Source organism: Hippocampus zosterae, chromosome 5 (assembly GCF_025434085.1).
Source record: "Hippocampus zosterae strain Florida chromosome 5, ASM2543408v3, whole genome shotgun sequence".
Taxonomy (NCBI): domain Eukaryota; kingdom Metazoa; phylum Chordata; class Actinopteri; order Syngnathiformes; family Syngnathidae; genus Hippocampus; species Hippocampus zosterae.
The window spans coordinates 11,180,034-11,198,696 of NC_067455.1; the positions used below are offsets into that span (position 1 = coordinate 11,180,034).

Genomic DNA, 18,663 nt, shown 5'->3' on the forward strand with positions numbered 1-18,663 from the left:
GGATTTTGTTTGAATTGTGGTGACCCATCCTACGAAATGTTTCACTTTAGTTTGGATTACTGTGCTTGGTTTGAGTGTCACCAAATATGTGGATCACCCGTCAGGCTTCGGGGGTGTTATGTAAACGTCTGACCCCAAGTGCAAGTGCACAAATAACTTTGGCACAGCTTGTTGCCGAGCAGTATGCAAAAACATCACATCCCCATTATTTATGGTGGACTGTATTGCATAACATAAGGACAGAACGGTGTGCTAATGGTTAGCACATCTGCCTCAAAGTTCTCAGGTTCTGGCTTTAAATCTTAGCTTTATGTTATGGAGTTGACACGATGCAAAAATTGATTCACACTTTCACATGGCCGTGTTTTGAATCAAGCCTGTTTCTGTAAGTCCCCCAATACTGTCTCAACCAATATGAGTAAAATATTATAGAGAGAGAGATATATAATGTTTTCCTTCATGACAACAGGCGACTTAATAAAGATGAACTTGCATTTTAGCACCTGGCAGACAGTTTGTGAAACCTTGACCTTGGTTAGAATTCACTCCAATCTTAACGGTAACTTCTCAAATGTGCATTGGATTTTGGCACATGAAATGCACTTTGAAAAGTTGCTAAGGAAGTGATATGTGACTCCCCTCTGCGCGCAACTCGATATGTTGCCTCATTGATGTTAAGTTTCCAATATCCCATCAGCTCAGCGTAACAATTGTGACGCATTTGAACCCAGCCGATGAATGTCTCAACGTTTTGCTGCCGAGCTAATTTGAGCCAAGTGCACCGGGTAACACAATGACGTTCCACATTGGAGCAGAGGACGGGCACTTAATGTCAGGATTTGGAAACTGTTTTTTTTGGGGGGCCACACTCAGACTGTATGTAAGCAAAGAAAGTGTCACATCATTAAAATGCTGCTTAAGATGATGACAGTCACAGTTGGTGGTTCGGTGGATGCGTTGTTAGCGTCAAATTAGTTGACAGTCATCTTGATGAAGCGTTGGTGGAATGTAATGGAATTTTCCACATGGGAAACAACGGAACAGAATTAATCGGGTCACTGGTGGTTTAGTGGTAGACTCCCCTGACTTCAGTGCAGACTGCTTAAGTCCAATTACTTCAGATATTAGTGTGAATAGTCGGTCTTTGGGTACTCCGGCGTCCAGTCCAGGCTGTTGTCGGTTTATCTCCCAAAGTCAGCTAGGTTAGGCTCCAGTTCCCCACGGCCCTGAACACGATGAGCCCAAAATGTCGGCATTACCAAACCTTTATTTTAATGATGATATATTGGCGATCAAAAGCCTCTATTAGATGGCATAAAGCTTCGTGATTTTGAGGCGCCCCATCTGTTGAGGATATCCTCAGCGAAGCTCATTTTGACGAATTCTCTAATTGGAGCCAGCGAAAGTATGAGCCCTAGAATTGACCCAAAATGACCATTTCAAACCAAAATGGCTGACTTTCTGCTCAATTCCAGACATGGGTTCTTGAGACTTGTTATGATTGAAAAATCTAACAAATATGTGGTGATCGTTGAAACTGCTGTATGGGAGAGTTATTTTTTTTTCTTTTCTAACCTTGCAATGGGTGCGACTGAGTGCGTTTCGGGAGCACAAGCGTTGTGCACATTCTGAAACATTTAATCGTTGCTGGCGAGCAACTATACGCCAAATTCACAAAGTCACCAACCAGCAATTTGCACTTGGCAGAGGTCACTCTCCAAAGATGTATCAGGATGATAGTTGCTATTGTTGCGGTCTGAGATCAAGTGTGTATTTTTTTTCCACCGCGTATTCAGATGGTATGTTGGTTATGTAACAATTTCCTATGTGTTGACGTAAAGTTTTCACGTCTCCTGGATGGTATTTCTGTCTGCAATGCCACTGTATCGAAATAGCTTTAGATCTGATGTTCACTGTGACAAATCAAATTTGTGTTGTCCAGCCGCGCTGCATGTATTGACTTGACACACATGAACTCATGCTGCTGGTGATTCGGCTCCTTGTGTTTAGACTACAGTGGTTTTGTGAAATCATATAATTTTACTCTCTTTTGTTGCTGGTCGAGCTGCGAGGGATACTTTATTTTTCTTTTTTTTTCTATTTAGCAGCCGTGTTTTGAGGACACCTGTTGCTGTGTGCTGGAGAAGTTTCAGATTTAGGGATATTTAAGTGCCAAGTGTGGCTGCAGCAGGGCACACTAGTCTTGGGAATGTTTCTTCTCAGAGAGAGAGATACTTGTGTTTGAAAAATATGGAAGTAGAATTCAATTTGGTATACAGATGATCTCATGACGCGTCAAAAATGTTAAATTGTGTTTTCAACAGACAGCCCACACAGCAGAAGCACATGATGTGTGTCGCACTGAGAATTTGGAAGCATATGCGGGATTTACTTTGATGGTTGAGCTTCATTCTTTGCACTAAACCGCAGTATAGCAACACTCGTGATCCCTAAGCTGCTGGCCAATGCCATGCAGCTTGTGAAGGGACCCCAGGGCGGCAGGTTAAGTTACCTCATCGTCTTTCTCAGCTTTCATCTGCACGTTATGCTGGGACACACGCAGCTCATTTGACGTGGGAATGTTCGTTTTGCGTTCTGTGGACACACTGCTTTATAGTGGGGGTGGAGAGGCAGAGCAACACCTGCGGCTGCTGTCTGGGATGGAAATGAGTGGAGGGGCATCGTGACAAGGAAATACCCCTCGAGAGTGGGGGCCCGTATTACAATCTGTCATGTTCCGACATGCCCGGCAACACAACTGAATACAAAGGCGGCGAGATTAAGATTTACAAAAGCCTTTGGCAAGGAAGATATGATCAAACTTGTGATGTGTGTCTTCCCATCATTATGAATGATGGGAAGACACAACATCATAATGACCAGATGTCCATGTAGCATGTGAGTTGTTAGTTATTTTAGTAGGTTAAACTTTTATGTCTGAGATAGATTATGCGCTACTTTCACAGTTTAAAGGCGTTCGTTCCCAGGTGTCTTGGGAGAAGGTCTCTGATGAGATTCAATTGTATCTGTAAAGCATTTTGAGTTATGATATCTGCATGAAAAGCGCTCTCTAAATTAAGTTTGAACTGATTTGATATTGAGACCCAACAATTTGTATACATTCCATGATGCTGTGGCCAACCGTATTAAGGCAACTATCCAAGAACTTACCACTGATAGGTTTATTTGATTTAGTTCATGTAGAGTTATTTGATGTAGTTCATGCACTCGTGAAAGTAGATTTCACCATTGTTTTTGTAGATAGCGTTAGAGTTACAAACATAAATAATAAATTGACAGCAACTTTCTTCCAAAGCAACATGGTCATAAACGCACACAAAACGTCAAAGTTGAACTTCGTAGTTCACTAGAAGATTTGCAAAGCATTCTGAGCTTTCTTTACGGTGGCCACGTGCTAACTTTTGATGTTCATGCTGCTTTGATTAACATTGTTGTTGGGGCATTGAAAATGCAGACATTTGTACAGAGCTTTAAAGTTTTTTCATAACAACTTCCATCGAAAATGTGAATGTCGTCACCTTTAAATAGTTTCAGTTTGGCTTTTTTTAAACACCTTAAATCTAGCTACATCTAAATGGCTTTACGCCATCTATCTTGAAGCACATTTAGGTTTACTTTTTAAAAGTTAAAGCCTCGTAACTCTAAAGCTATTTCATTGTAGCTACTATAAACTGGTTAAGGTGAAGTTGGTTTCAGAAGTTTTAAGTAAACTCCTTTGAACCACTTAAACAGCGGCTTGATATCTTTAAAAATCTTTTGGTGAGTTTCCTGTAAAAGTTTCATCCAAGCTACATCGAAACAGTTTAGGCTAGCTGCAAATGTTGCACCAAATGCCGATACCAGTGTCGTACTCTGAATATTAGCTCGCAAAATGACGCCAGACCATAATTTCCCAGTACCTGTACTTGGCCGGAATCAAACCCTTCACCTCTGCACTGTGAGGCAGACATGCTAACCCATGGGCAGCACGCCCACCGAATATCTTTATCATATGAAAAAAATAATTGAATTTGTTTAGCTGTGAGCTATTCCACTGCTTTTTACACGTTGTTTTAAGTTTTGTCATGTATCGAAACGACACCAGGATCGACACACTTTATGCAGATATCGTATTGAATTGAAACATTTTGGTATCGTACCAACACTCCTAGCGACTGTTAAACCGTTTTTGGCAAGTCACCTTTCAAGAGTTTTAGGCAAGTTACTGGTAAACGGTTTTAAGCAAGCGTTACTGCTATTTATTGCCTTTCTGCTGCCTCTCGTTGCTGGTGTCATATTAGATGATGCTGCGATAAACCCACATCATTGTCTTTTTTCTGTGTAAGTGCATACAATTCAACGTCTTCAAGGATGCAGTGCATTTTCTCTCTTTTTAGTAACCAGAATGATCATATGGGAAGTTGTCTGGCTTTCCAAAAAACACTTATTCCAAAATGACAATGATACCTTGTTTGCATTATTCAGCCTGTGCCACTAATCAACATTTCCATGTACTCAGATGTTCTGAGATATTGCTGCTATAATATATACTGCGTTATCAAACATGCTGTTCATGTAAATTAATGTGGTAGTCCTAGTCACCAAGGGGGCTATTTGTTTTGAGGCTGGCCCATTGTTTTCCTCTTTCTGCACAGAATGAAGAAATGATGGCATCGCCCATCTTTGTTTTTTCTGTGGCTCATTAGCCTCAGATGTGGTTTCTCTTGCGGTGAGATCAAAGAATTTGCTGTCTTTGTGGTAAGGGACTTACACAACAATTTTGGTTTCCTCTCAAACAAACTGAGTGGGCTTCCAGTCTTAAGCGGCGAGTGGATCAATGTGACATCAATAAGGTCTTCGGTGACGTTTGTGATGTGCCTTTCTCGGCCATTAGGTTGTTTTTGTGTCCTTTTGTCTATAGTGGCCACACGCCTAACCTATTCAAATATGTGACATCCACAAGTAGGCAGGGTCAAAAGAGGTGTGACCCACGAGTAAATGTCACTTGATTTCCCTTGGGTGGGGATGGGGCGGGGGGGTTTCATCAAAATAAACAGATTGATGAACTTGGCTTCCCTTTGAAGTGCTGTCTGTGGAACTGATTTAATATTTGTGGGGCGGCGCATCCTTCAGCATGCATGGTCCGCAGACCCACCTTGTCACTGCAGTCATCTGTTGTGCTCTTGGCATGAGCGCAGGAAAATTCCCCAACATCCGCGTACGGGAGCACCCGGCGCATTGCTTCTCATTAAGGCCGTTTTTGACAGTCTGCGCTTGGCTTTCGTGTCGGAACTTTGACTCACAAGGCTGGCCATTTGTCTTGCCTCTGTGTTTGTAGGGTAGTTGCTGAGTAACAACTGTTGCCCAGACAACAAAGAGGAGTGACGTTGATTATCATATTAGGCATACTTCAGAGCCACCCAAAACATTGAACATGTCAAACGTGAACGATGCATGATTTCCTTTCAATGCATAAAAGGTGCCCTTACATAATTGAAACACAATTCATAGGTCAAGGTCTTCGTAAACGTCTGCCCACCATTACATTTTATGCTTGATGAGAAGGCACCTGAGCACTACACCCTAGGGAAGGGCAATATAATGAATGAATCATTTAATTGATTGTTCAAAATTCACTTTCACTTAGAATTGATCGTTGATTGATTGTGTCTTGAAGCAATTGTGGCAAAATGGAATACGACTGCAATACTACTGCAATCAGCTGGGTGTCAAAAGGTTTATTTCGTATCCAAACAAACCTCCAGGCAGCGTTAGTCAGACAGGATAATGGCGCAGAAACAGGATTTCAGTTCATCCATCCATCTTCAACACCTCTTGCTCTCATTAGTGTCAGAGGTGAGCTGGAGCCTTGCCCGGTTGACTTGGGAGGGGTTAAGCACGGCCTGATAGTACTCGATCCTGACCATGCTCTGAAAAAAAACTGGCGTATTGAATTGACTCAATTGTATGATAATCGTGGGCAAAAATATCACGTTATTAAAGTTTCCGCTCTAAAATGACCTTTTTTGAAATATTTGGGAAAATAAAAACATCACATACCCTCATTGCACACAATATGTTATTTTTAAACAAAATATAGAATACATAGTAAAGAAGAAACATATCCCATGGTAAGTTTGAATAAATGTATTAATGTTAACATTCATTTTTTAAATTCTTCTCATTAAGTCATTAGATGGAATTGTGGCTGACTCGTTAGCATGTTCGCCTCACAGTGCAGGGCTCTGGCCCTCCTGTGTGGAGTTTGCATTTTCTCAACGTGCCTGCATGGATTTTCTCCGGGTGCTCCGTTCCTTTCGCATTCCTAAAACAAGCATGCCAGATTGACTGGACACTCGGATATTGTCCCTCATGAATGGCTATTTGTTTATGAGTGCCCTGTGATTAGATGGCAACCAGTTCAGGGTATACCCCCGCCCCTACTGTCCTAAAACGGCTGTGGTGAATTAACTGTCAATTAATTGATACATTGTTATATTTACACACGATTACTGTAGTTCTGTACAATAATGTGATGGAAAAAAAATCTTTCTGTTACCACTGGACTCCTCTTTGAATGCCAATGTCATCCCGAATAAATGAATGCTTCCAAAGGGAGTGGGCTCATAGCTGAGGTCTATGTGGATGTAACTCAACTTCTCTTAGCTCACATGTTGTTCTTCTTTGGTTTATAACTCAAGTTGCAACTGAATAAAGGTATAAATAAAGAGGCTGGTAAAATTAAATGGTAGCCGAAGACTGTTGAAAGGAATCTTTTTGAACAAAACCCACACAAAATGCCTCCGTTTTTTCCCCGTGTTTAAGTGTAGCAGGGTGACCTCTCGCTTTGAATGGGTGAGGGCAACCGGCTTGATTCGTTCTAAGGGAATATTTGAAATCTTAGCCTGCACTCGAGAGTAGCACGGTTTGCTGTAACCCAAAACTGACACACACTGAGGGTGAGAGATCCCAATGTTGTGATTGGCTCAGAAACTCGTATGAATTGTAATTGTCTGAAAAGTGTTGACAGGTGACAGGGGAAAGAGTCTTATGTGTGGTTAAATTTAGGTTAAATGGTTTGGAGGGCTCGAGTTTTAGCAATCAGCCAGAATTTAAATCTCTGGGACGTGTGTGTGTGTGTGTGTGGGTGTGAGAGAGAGAGAGAGAGACTGTACTTGTAAGATTATGTCGTCAGACTGTTAAACTGTTAATCTGTAATTACTTCATTTGCAAATTTGGAGAAATCACATCTGCTTTTGGGTGTAGGCACTCTATTTTCAGCATAGGTTTTGGAAAAGAAAATAACATTCAGCCACAATTACGTACGTAAATAAGTATTTGTCTGGAAAATGTATTAGGTATTTCACACAATGAAATCTATGCACGGCATCACATTAAGTACTGTATTTCCAATGGACACATCAGAGGGGATCACAGTTTCAGATGTTAAAGGGTTAGGGTCAAGCTACTGGGACTGCACCTAACCTCTATTGAGAAATGTGTAAAGCCTGGGGTTAGTTCAATAGTTTGGTCCAAATGGCCAACGACTGAAGGATCAGCATCAGTGTTTAGAGTTTTAATATATTTCCAATGGTGACCAGAAGTTCCCATGCCACTTTACACTGAATGCAAAGTGCTGCATGCATTTACATCTTTGGATTACTGTCTGGAAACCCTGCTTATTGCAGAGTGAGCTTCAATACGAGCTGGGCGTTCGTACGCTAACCCACAGCGGACTCTGCTTAGGAGCATCGCTCCCCTCCTTTTATCCTCTAAAGTGTGTGCATCGGGAGGGGTGAGTGGCCATTCTCATCCCTCCCTACGCCACACTGTTTGTTGTGTAATCAAGTGGCATTGATCACAATCAAGTTTTGACAATTCAAGCAAAGCAGACTATGAAGTCGTCAAAGCAGGATAAATAGTTTATCTCTGAAGTCGTCAAAGCAGGCTCCAGAGTCCATCTCTGAAATTGCTTAGGCAAGCAAGTCACCAAGTCATGCAATCAGCTCAAAGCAGTTTTTCACTGAGAAGATATACATTGATTAATGAAAACATCACAAAATATCTTAATATGCCATTCACGGAATACCTTAAAAGCTAAATACATTTGGGGTCATTTCACAGCCACCTTCGTTCACTCTGTTCAGCAGGCCATCGCCGCATTCGTGGCCACCCGACCAAGGTGCACTGTGGGCAGCCACCGCAGCATGATGCAGACCCCTCACCGCCCAAAGCCCTCTTTTTGTTCAAAGTCTAATCTTTCCCAAGCTTGTTTTGGTGGCAAAAGTCTTTCGACCGAAAAGTGAATTTTTAGTTTTAAGTAACCAAGTTTTCATTGCATCCCTAATACTGTTACATAGGCTACAGCATACAGGACGGCATCATTGTGAGTGTTTCTCACATCTGCCTCACGTTTCTTCAGCGAGTCGGGCCGGGTTTGAATATCTGTTCTGGCTTGCGTAGAGTTGATTCTCCCCATGCTTGGAATTTCTCAGCGTTTTCTGGCTTCCTCCCACATTCCAAAAACATACGTTTGGTTAAGTAAAGACTCTATATTAACTATAGGTAAAATATGAGTGTGAATGACTTGTGACCAGTGCAGGGTATACCCTGCCTTTTGTTCAAAGTCAGCTGTGTCCCTAATGAGGGCAAGCACTATCCATCCATCTATTTTCCGATCGGCTTATCCTCACAGGGGTCGCGGGGGGCGCTGGATCCTATCCCAGCTGTCTCCGGGCAGTAGGCGGGGGACACCCTGAATCGGTTGCCAGCCAATCGCAGGGCACACAGAGACGAACAACCATTCACACTCACACTCACACCTAGGGACAATTTAGAGTGTTCAATCAGCCTGCCACGCATGTTTTTGGAATGTGGGAGGAAACGGGAGTACCCGGAGAAAACCCACGCAGGCCCGGCGAGAACATGCAAACTCCCCACAGCGAGGACCACAGATCTGGAATTGAACCCGGTACCTTTACACTGCGAGGTTGACGCGCTAACCACTGGACCACCAGGCAGCCACAAAAATATTTTTGTTTCTTTAAATGAATTGATGGAAACATTGTATAGATAGAGTATCATAAACAACTGCAACATGGTCAGTGAGATACAGTATATTGTGCTCGTCTGCGATCATCACGTTCTGTTTTGTAACCGTTGTTCCACGAGAAGAGGCACTTTTTCATATTGTATGCTTGATGCGGTGTTGCTCGATGATACATTCTCTTGTGTGTTTGTTTCCTGCTGGGCGAGAAGAGGACAAATTTTGACAACATAATGACCCAGTGGCCTTAATCCTACTCCATATCTGGGGGGGAGGGGGTGGTCCTGCTGGCACCCCCACCCTTCATATCTTCCCTTAGGGGAGCATACAGTATTCAAAACTGAAGGCTGCAGAAAGACCTCAACTAACCATGCGCAACGTGAAGAAATTAAAAAAAATACCCATCTCAGTCAAAAGAGAGGTATTTTCTGCTTGAGATCTGACCGATAAGATCGTTTTGAGATAAGATCTTAGGGGTGTAGGGTATTGGCTGACTTATAACTGTATTTGTCGCCCCTACACACCTGCCGGGCGCCTCAGGTCTGTGGACCAGTCTTTGTTAGAAGTACCAAGAACTAAACTGAGGCTCAGAGGGGATCGAGCCTGTTCTGTTGCTGGTCCCTCTCTCTGGAATGACCTCCCACTGAACATTCGGCAAGCCTCATCGCTGCCCACTCACTTGTATTCTTTGGCATTCGACTCAGCATGACTTAGATTTGTTACTGTTTGGTGCTTTCTACCGCCTTTATTACCGATTTGTCTTACTGTTTATCGTGCATGTTAAATTGCTCCATGTACAGCACTTTGTATGCAGCGATGGCTGTTTGAAAGTGCTTTATAAATACTGTTGACTTGACTTGACTTTCGGGGAAGTTGCTATATTCTCTTGTCATCGAATGACTGGAAGGCCAGCTTGCGGCCATGGCGACACATTTGGTAAGACACAAAATGAAGCGCATAAAACCAGCAGCCTTGGCCTGTGTGTGCTGAACCGCAACATAAACCCTCCAACCTCAACATGTCATACACGCTAAATTTTAATCAAATTGCCTTGAGGCTGCACCATCCAAGCTTTGTGACAGAGTGGCCACGCCTGGCAGTGGAACGCCATGAATACACTTCACTTAGCATTTAGGCTGACTGATTTCATGCCAAATTAAAATCAGTCGAATGTCGCTGCATTTGCACGATTATTTAACAGTCACAAATATGATCACAGGGTTTAATTTACATGCAGAAAGTCCTTATAAAAGTTGTACTATTCAACGGCTAATGGACGGTTAAAAGATTTAAAATTGATTTCGAGCATGAAGGTATGACAATGTTAAGAAGCAAGCAGATTTCTGTTGAGATTAAAAGATTATATCCGCAGGCTGAGTGGGAGAACTGGCGTCTAACGTGCTGGAACTTATGGAGGGGGGGCTCTTGAAATGATAGAGGCGGTTGAGAAGAACAACGTCACATTAAATAACGTACAAGTCATGAATGAAGTCTGCATTTGTCTTGTGCGAGGGAGTAATTGAGTTCTCAAAATCTATATATAACCAGTCAACTACAATTCTCTCCATTGTCTTGCTCGGCATTCCCGACATACCAGATGTGGCCGGTTATACTGTACAGACAAAAGCCAGCCAGGGAATCTGTGCAGGGAGTTACACTGTACATTGTGGCGCATGTAGCTCCTTCTCTAGTACATCTGTAAAAGGTCTGTATCAGTTTCTCTTCGTTGTGGGTTAGTTTGCTGGCATGAGATTCATTGTTGTTTCTCGAACATGGTGATTTCTTGTGTGCAGCTCCATAGCACAGATGTCTCGTTTGTAACACATTTGCCTTCATTGTGTGTGTTCAATCAATTAACATTAACCAAACAGATCAACAATAACATTGAATTTTATGCCATTTTGTATCAAATCATTCATTTAAATATGTTTTGGCCTATTAATCTGTCTTTGGAAGAAAATACGATTACAATTTAATTTATTCTATTTTTTTTTAAATGGTGGCCTTGTTTTGTGTGTGGCAGCGTTTTCTAAGTGGAAATGTTAATGATGCCCCATAGAGATGTGAGTGCCCCTCCGGTGTCGTGTTTCCTATATTGTAAAACCAGCCAGGCTAATACAGTACTGCATGTATTAGTTACTGTGTGAAGGTGACGACCTTCTCTGCCTTTGTGGCACTCAACACTTATTGGAGGGATCTGATGATCGGTGCAGGACTGAACTACAAATGTTAAAAGGGGCACAAGTATTCGGACACACTTCTCTGTTTTGTCCATATAAACGGTCAGTTGCTGGACCCAGTAAAGTGAAAATGAATGTCTTCTAAATTTCACACACCACAAAGAAGGAGGTTGTTGACAACATTGCTAAATTTGAATGATTTAAAAATATCAGCCAGGCCAATACAGTAATCCCTCGTTTTTCACACTTAATGGGGACCAGAAATTGCAGCATACTTGTATGTGTGGTGGTGGTGGCGGTGGATATTTGGGCCTGTTTTTCAGCTTTGGGGAATTCCCTCTCCAGTTCAGAGTGTAGTCCTACATAACTTGAGGCTGTGTATACGGCACAAACCTTTTGTCCTTGGTTCCGGGATCTGGGAATGCTGAGTGGAGCTAGCTAGCCCCAACCTGGCCTCTTTGTTAAGTCCACAGGCAGAAGATCTATTTATTCAACAGAGCCAGTGGGACATTGAATGCTAAGTCCCTGACCTCACTTACGCTCCACTAGCCCAAACATGAACCCAATCACCGCAGTGACCAGCACCAGGAAATGCTGCTTGCAAGTGAACAGAGACCAAAAAGTGTATATTTATGTCGTCTATACTTATACATGCGTGCTTCAGGGAGAAAGCCAACAATATTTAACTAGCGTTTAGTATCCTCTTATTACATCTCGGCATTCCTAACTGCTCTTTTTGTCTCTCTTCCGGTGGTTCCCCACCTTGGAATCTGTACGATGGATTGCACACGTCATTCAGCAGGAAGCAATCGAAGGTATGTACCCCGCGCCTCAACTGTCTGTGTTGTTATAATGACTGCGAGCAATCAACAGAGCTGATATGCAGAATTAACAGAAACCATTTCAGTGTAAACAGTCAAAGTCATCCAGTCGCGGATGCCGAAGACGGTTTCCTTGAGGATGTGATAAACATCCCGCACATCTCTGCGCACAATGGCAGTGATTGAGGGCATTTTAGTCTTTGGGTCGGTCAGCGGGAGCTGGTTAGATGTCCGTGTGAATGTGTCAGCGCTCTTAAGATGTGCTGAGCACCCACAAAGGCTGTACAATGAGAGCAGGATAAGCGTGGACACTGGGCCAGTGTGTGTGCGCACATCCAAAGCACCCCCCCCCCCCCTCCACTATTCCCCTTGAAGACACGCTGGTGACTCGGCTCGGGGATTTTTCATACATCGTCTTGTGTGTCGAGTACACTCGTTGACGGGGTCCCGGGAGACTGAGTCTCTTGGACCCCTAAATTGGATTTACCGCATCGCAAGAGCACCATGTGTCTGCTAACTTCTTCTGCAGCCTTTCAAAACGCAGGTTGTAGTCCAATATACAGTTTATATCCCTAGAAGTCAACATAAGCATCATTATTGTGCAGAGCTAATTCCTTGTAATTAGGCATAGGCTGGTATCCGATTCTGACAATATGATACAGTAACCTACAAGATAAACATGAGTTGACAAGCCTATTACTGGACAGTTGAATCTGGGAAAACCACAGCCATAGTCCACATCCACTCATCCTTGCAATGGAGAGAAATGGGGAATTTGCTCTGAAATCCAGGTATTCCTGACTTAAGGCCTGGAGTAGCAGACAGAGCTCCCTTATGCTTACGACTGCAGTCTGAAGTCTTGAGCAACACCTAGTAGCACCTTGCGCACGAATAATACTGATGTACACTTGACATTAGCCACCAGGATTTTAGGCCAAATGCTAAAATGCTGATCAAACTGTTATGAGCCGTTTTTGGATCTGGTAAAACCAAGGCAGAATATCACTGTACATAATGAGACCTTTTGCTAGCCTTGGAACTGACATTTGTAAACAGCCACGATTAATATTTTATGATAGAAATGTCCAAACATTATTCCAATGGGGCTACAAAGTATAGTCGTACAGAGTTGTAGCATATTCATTTCGTTGTCAGGTGGACAATCTAAGAAATGCTAGCATGACAGTTAGCAAGACAGTCTGCTAGCTCTTCTGACTTGGTTAGCATCTTCCAGTCTGTCAGCAAGAGATTTGCTTCCTCTGCTTGCTTTCTTCAGTGTGTCTTGGTGTGATTTCAATACCTAATTGAAACATTGTCGGACCGCTCGGTTGTGAGAGTAGGTCTGAACTCCATTTCACCACACGTTGTGCTACTTTGATTAGGGTTAGCAACTGCAAAAACAGCTAGCGGAAGTGAATTTAACCCCTGGGTGAGATTTGAAAAGGGTCTGTTGTCCAATCAAGAGTTGTTTTTTTTTTAATGGAGTCACAACACCCTCACTCAGGCTGGTCAGAAGGACAGTGCAGAGAAGATTGCTCGGTCATAGCTAGTAAAACAGCTCTAATTTAGAATGATGGCACTTTTTGTTCCTTTCAAAGGCACGAGTCACTTCACTGGAGTCACAAGAAGAGGTTTTGTTTTCAAAGCATTCATTGCGTGCGTGCGTCTAAGCTTCTCATGCTGACTGTGCAAAAGCAGCAGCTTCCCAGCCAATAGCCCCTATCATGATTACCTAGGTGTTGGGTAACGGTAGTAATGCTTTGATAGCAAATTGCTACAATGCTCACATTCCAACAGCAGCATCCGCATTGTGTGCTTGCACAGCAGCGCACTTTTTTCATTTGATTTTATGAAGACAATGACGAGCTATTTAAGTGTAGCATCAACTGTGTATAATAGTGAAGTTATAATTTATCAAACAAATATATCAATCAGTCTTATAAAAATGTAACGCAAAGTCGCATGGATATTTCGATTATAAAATGCTCTGTTCAATCTCAAGTGAAAATAACTTCTTCTTTTTATTTAAACGTTTTATGACAGTCCTTCTATTTAGTTTATACGCATATCTGCACTGACAGAGACAAAAATTATGACTTTTGATTGACACTGAAAGAGACCAGAGTTTACTATTCTGGCTGTACAGGGTCTGACATAAATGGTGACCCGACGGCTCTGAGCCATTATGGCATTGTGTGGGGCCACCACATTCCTTACAGATTATATAATATCAAGATGTCATATATCATGAATATACAGCCCTGAACGGCATCTGGCACGGCCGCCACAATGCGGCTCGCGGTGGCCTTTAAAGGGCCGCCAATCTAAAAGGCTTAATGTTGGACCTTGGTGTGGTTTGCAGTGGCATTGAGTTATATCAATCCCGCTGAGAATGAGTATGATCAATAAAACTGTATTGTAAGAAGCAGGCAATAATAAACCAGGATCATCATTTAACATGCATTTTACAAAAGGGATGGATGGATGGATATACAAATACAAGATTTAAAAACTGTTTCTAAAATAAAAACGGTTTAAACAGACAGTATTTTCTTTAGTGATGTTTAGATTGAGTACAGTTAAATTCGGTAAACATGCTCATAAACAGATAGTGTACATACAGTGAAAGGTGTTTCCTTGTGAGGTATGTGCTGAAAGAGGCTCTTTTTTTTTTGCCATCAGAGAGCATCTCTCTATGTCACTAGTCCAGAGCTCATGCAGGTGCCTCTAGGATACAAAGCAAGGGGTCTCTTCTCCTCAATTCTGTGTTGTGAAACCCAGCATTGAGGGCTCTGAGCCAGCATGCACCGCCGGGAAGCGCTCCGGCCCCGTTTCCTTGGAGACAAGGGTCACTGAGTGCTGGAATTTCTTGGGGGAGCATTGACCCTGATTTATGAATTCATTTAGCTGCAGCCACTATGACAAAACCGCTAACAGTGGATTTGTGCAGACGGTCTTAATGAGCATTGCTTTGAACAATACACTCAGTTAGTCTCCATCTTACTGTTGCAGACATGCTGTATCCTGCTGATTTCCTTGAATTACAAGGCACAGTAAGCCTGAATTTTGTGTCTTGGAAGGAGGCAGAATCAGGTTCTGTACGTACTTGGACAAGTGTGGAACGTGTGTTGACGCTCGCTTTGCTGTCTTCTCTGCAGGTGTTCGCCTTTGACCACTGTTTCTGGTCCATGGATGAGTCCAATGTTCCCAAATATGCCGGTGAGTCACATATGAGAATTCTTCACTCCTCCCTAAAGAGCTACAAACCTGCTTCCCATTCCAAGAATTTTGGCTGCTTTGCACCAGTGAAGAAGCGCTTTGGATCGCACTCAACTCAAACGTTCTGACTGAATGCACAAACTTAAATATGAACAGGCCCCCACCCTAGGTTTCACATTACACCTGGAAAAAGAAATCATTTAACCTAGATTTAGCACGCCCACAAACAAACGTAACACCTCATTTATTATATAATAGTGGACACCCACCAATGTATCATACTTGGGTTCAGCAGTAAAGAGTATACCGTCAGTACCTCCCGAAAGAATCTTTTTCTGTCGTTAATTTTCCTGTTACTGCACTCTATAACGCGAGGAAAATGATTTGCTAACTTTGCACGTCAAAACGGAAACTACGCCTCACTACTGCATACGGTCTTGTGATTTCTCCCTGCCAAGAAGGCTAACGATAATAATGAAGACGCTAATGCATTCAATATTATATCGTTAAAACATTATCATACAGAAAATGATAATCATTTAAACATCTAAATTTGTCTAAATCAGGGGTGCTCAAACTTTTTGGATCGAAGATGTACTTTTCGATCAACTAACCTCCCGGGATCTACCCTTACCGGCACGCGCGCACGCACGCATGCACACACACGCACGCGCACACGCACACGCACGCCCTGATGAGAAACAGCCTGAAACTGAGGCATGCGACGCACTTTTGCAGCCTGTTACCTATTGTAGCTCACACGTACCGTTTTAAAGTGCTGGGCCCTCCTAGATTCCTATACTTTGCTCGTGCCCTCGGTGAATTGTACACGAAGCAAACTCTGAATGAGAATAATGATAATAAAAGATTCTGATCTTTTATCAGTTCTGATCACAGTTCTGATCACAAGCCGCAATTGCAGTCTGCTGAGAGCTAATAACTTACGTGACGTAATCACGCGCCACCATAAATTCAAGATTTACCTGCTTTATTTTATTTTTCAATATTTTTGGGGTGAAAATTAGACTGATAAGATGATTAGGGTGCAGTGTACATTAACACAAAAAATATATTATTAACATGTACAAAGACACACAAATGGTTGTTTGTTTGTTTGTTTGTTTGTTTGTTTGTTTCTCCTCGACACTCCTCGGATCTACTTGGGACCTGTCATGGATCTACCGGTAGATCAGGATCTACCACCCTGGTCTAAATGGTCCGCAGAAAAAATTCTCACAATTTTAGAGAATCAAAAATAGCCACATCTTGATCCGTATTGCCAGAAAATGAAACGTCTCACACCTCCACTGATGGTAAACAACAATAAAGGCAAGCTTTTTGGCAGAGGCAACAATGTGAGAAGTGTTCACATTTACACGCATGCTCGTTTATTATTCTTCCAGCGTTATAATTCATATGATTGCGCCTATTTGATCAGATATCGTTAGCTCCCATTCGTAGCGCGAATGGATGCAACATTTTATTTTATTGTATTGTTTTTTATGCAACATTTTCAATCACGCAAGAAAACGGGTTCATTTGTGCAAGCAGAAGGCACATTTTCATAAGAAGGCAGTGTTGCTTGCCACTCCGTTTTGTGATGGAGATGTAATGCGTGCAGAAGACAAATCTGACCCCCCAGGGGCACTGCCCAAAGCCGCAGAGCCAAGGCTTTATTTAGCTCATTAAACAGCTGTTCTATTTTCAAATAGCACGGCACAAGAGACTGCACGGCACAAATACTTTCAACATGACCAGGCAGCAATTGGTCACTGGATTTGTGTTTATTTCTTGTTGACTATTCTCGTTTGCCACAAGGACTGAAAGATGCAAACCAAAGCATGTGTTAGACACAATGATGATCTGTTTACCCTAATCTCCACGGTAACCGAGTCTTTGTCTAAAAGGTCAAGAGGTGGTGTTCAAGTGCCTTGGAGAGGGAATACTTGAAAATGCATTCCAGGGATATAATGCCTGCATATTTGCCTACGGACAAACAGGTAATTTTGAAATGGTATCATGATCAAGAATTGTGTCATTCGAAAGAATTAAATTCGGTTTGGCTTTACAATGGAGTAGTGGTTCGCTCATCTGCCTGCGCATGTTCTTCCATTGCTTGCGTGGGTTTTGTGCAGATATTTCAGTTTCTTCTCCCATTCTAAAAACATACACGCTCATTAAAGACTCTAAATTGTCCATAGATGTCACGTGTACGTGTGTGTTCGGTTTCCGTGTTAATACTCAATGTGTCTTACAACTAACGACCAGTTCAGGATGTTGCAATCATCTGCGGTTCACCCACGAACGACACTTATGAGGATGAGCGCTAAAGAAAACGTATGGCTGTTATTTTTGTACTGTAGGTTCTGGCAAGTCGTTTTCCATGATGGGGAACGGGGAGCAGCCGGGTTTGATCCCTCGACTTTGCTGCTCGCTGTTTGAGAGGGTCCACCACGAGGCGAACGAGGGCCACACTTTTAAAGTGGAAGTGTCTTACATGGAAATCTACAACGAGAAGGTCCGCGACCTACTGGATCCCAAAGGGTGAGTTTGATGGGTGGTCTTGTGCTTTTCTCTCGTAGTAAACACACATGTGACCTAAATCTACTCTGTGAAGCCAATGAGCTAATGCTTTGGACTTGCGGTGTCACACACACACACACACACACACACACACACACACACACACACACACACACACACACACACACACACACACACACACACACATGCAGCTGCTTGCACAAACTGTGGTGTGTCGTTTTTCCTGATTCATTCCGACTCCAGCGTGAGCGGTGACCTCGCTGGCTCCTCCCACTCAAGGCGGCGACGCAGCCAAGTAGGAAGCCACGGCCACTTCCCACAGTTGATTGGTTTACTAATTTTTACTAACTTTCGGGTCTTCAGGCTGCTGCCATTGTTGTGACTTATCTCGCGAATGTGTCTCCGTTCAGGATGGATAGACGGACTTTCCCTAAGTTTGAATGGAGGTGTTTGAGTGGCTTTGTCCATTTTGAAATTGGAGATCATAGCGAGCACAAAAGAAAAATAAAAGTGATAGATGACCGATGTTCTTTTTTGAGGTAGCTGCAATACTGTCCGACTCTTGACACCTTATCCACTTTTTTTTAAATGACTTTGATTCTAATACACTTTTTTCCCACTTGGGATGAATAGGCAATGAACTGGCAGAACAATCAATGAATTAAACTCTTGCGAATTCTGATGATTATGTTAAACTGATTGTCGAAGAATTTGAGGCACAATTAAGTGTTATTGAGTCTGTCTCAACTCGTTTGAGCCCTCGGGAATACATTAAAAATATATATAAGTAGGTCGTCAAATGTCCATTACTGAGCCAGGCCGCTGTCATTCTATAAATAAAATGATGTCTGTC

At 42.6% G+C, this 18,663-nt stretch overlaps 1 protein-coding gene and 1 long non-coding RNA gene across 10 annotated transcripts in view; one reads left to right on the top strand and one right to left on the bottom strand.

Annotated features, from left to right (window-relative positions):
* Nucleotides 1-18,663, top strand: part of kif13a (kinesin family member 13A) — a 41,663-nt gene that overhangs the window by 474 nt on the left and 22,526 nt on the right. For 6 of the 8 annotated variants that reach the window (XM_052066634.1, XM_052066636.1, XM_052066640.1 and 3 more), the window contains exons 3-6: nucleotides 12,026-12,041; nucleotides 15,206-15,266; nucleotides 17,174-17,266; nucleotides 17,630-17,810. In XM_052066634.1, the coding sequence (XP_051922594.1) occupies nucleotides 12,026-12,041; nucleotides 15,206-15,266; nucleotides 17,174-17,266; nucleotides 17,630-17,810 (351 nt within the window). The remainder of the gene's footprint in view (nucleotides 1-12,025; nucleotides 12,042-15,205; nucleotides 15,267-17,173; nucleotides 17,267-17,629; nucleotides 17,811-18,663) is intronic. The other 2 variants (XM_052066635.1, XM_052066642.1) reach the window with 1 other exon arrangement.
* Nucleotides 992-15,298, bottom strand: LOC127601424 (uncharacterized). Of its 2 annotated transcripts, XR_007962554.1 has the most exons (3): nucleotides 15,154-15,298; nucleotides 5,760-5,930; nucleotides 992-1,226 (listed from the first exon to the last, which is right to left on the bottom strand). It is a non-coding gene; the product is annotated as an uncharacterized LOC127601424 (long non-coding RNA). The 2 variants fall into 2 exon arrangements; XR_007962553.1 differs by lacking the exon at nucleotides 992-1,226 and having other exon boundaries at nucleotides 5,600-5,930.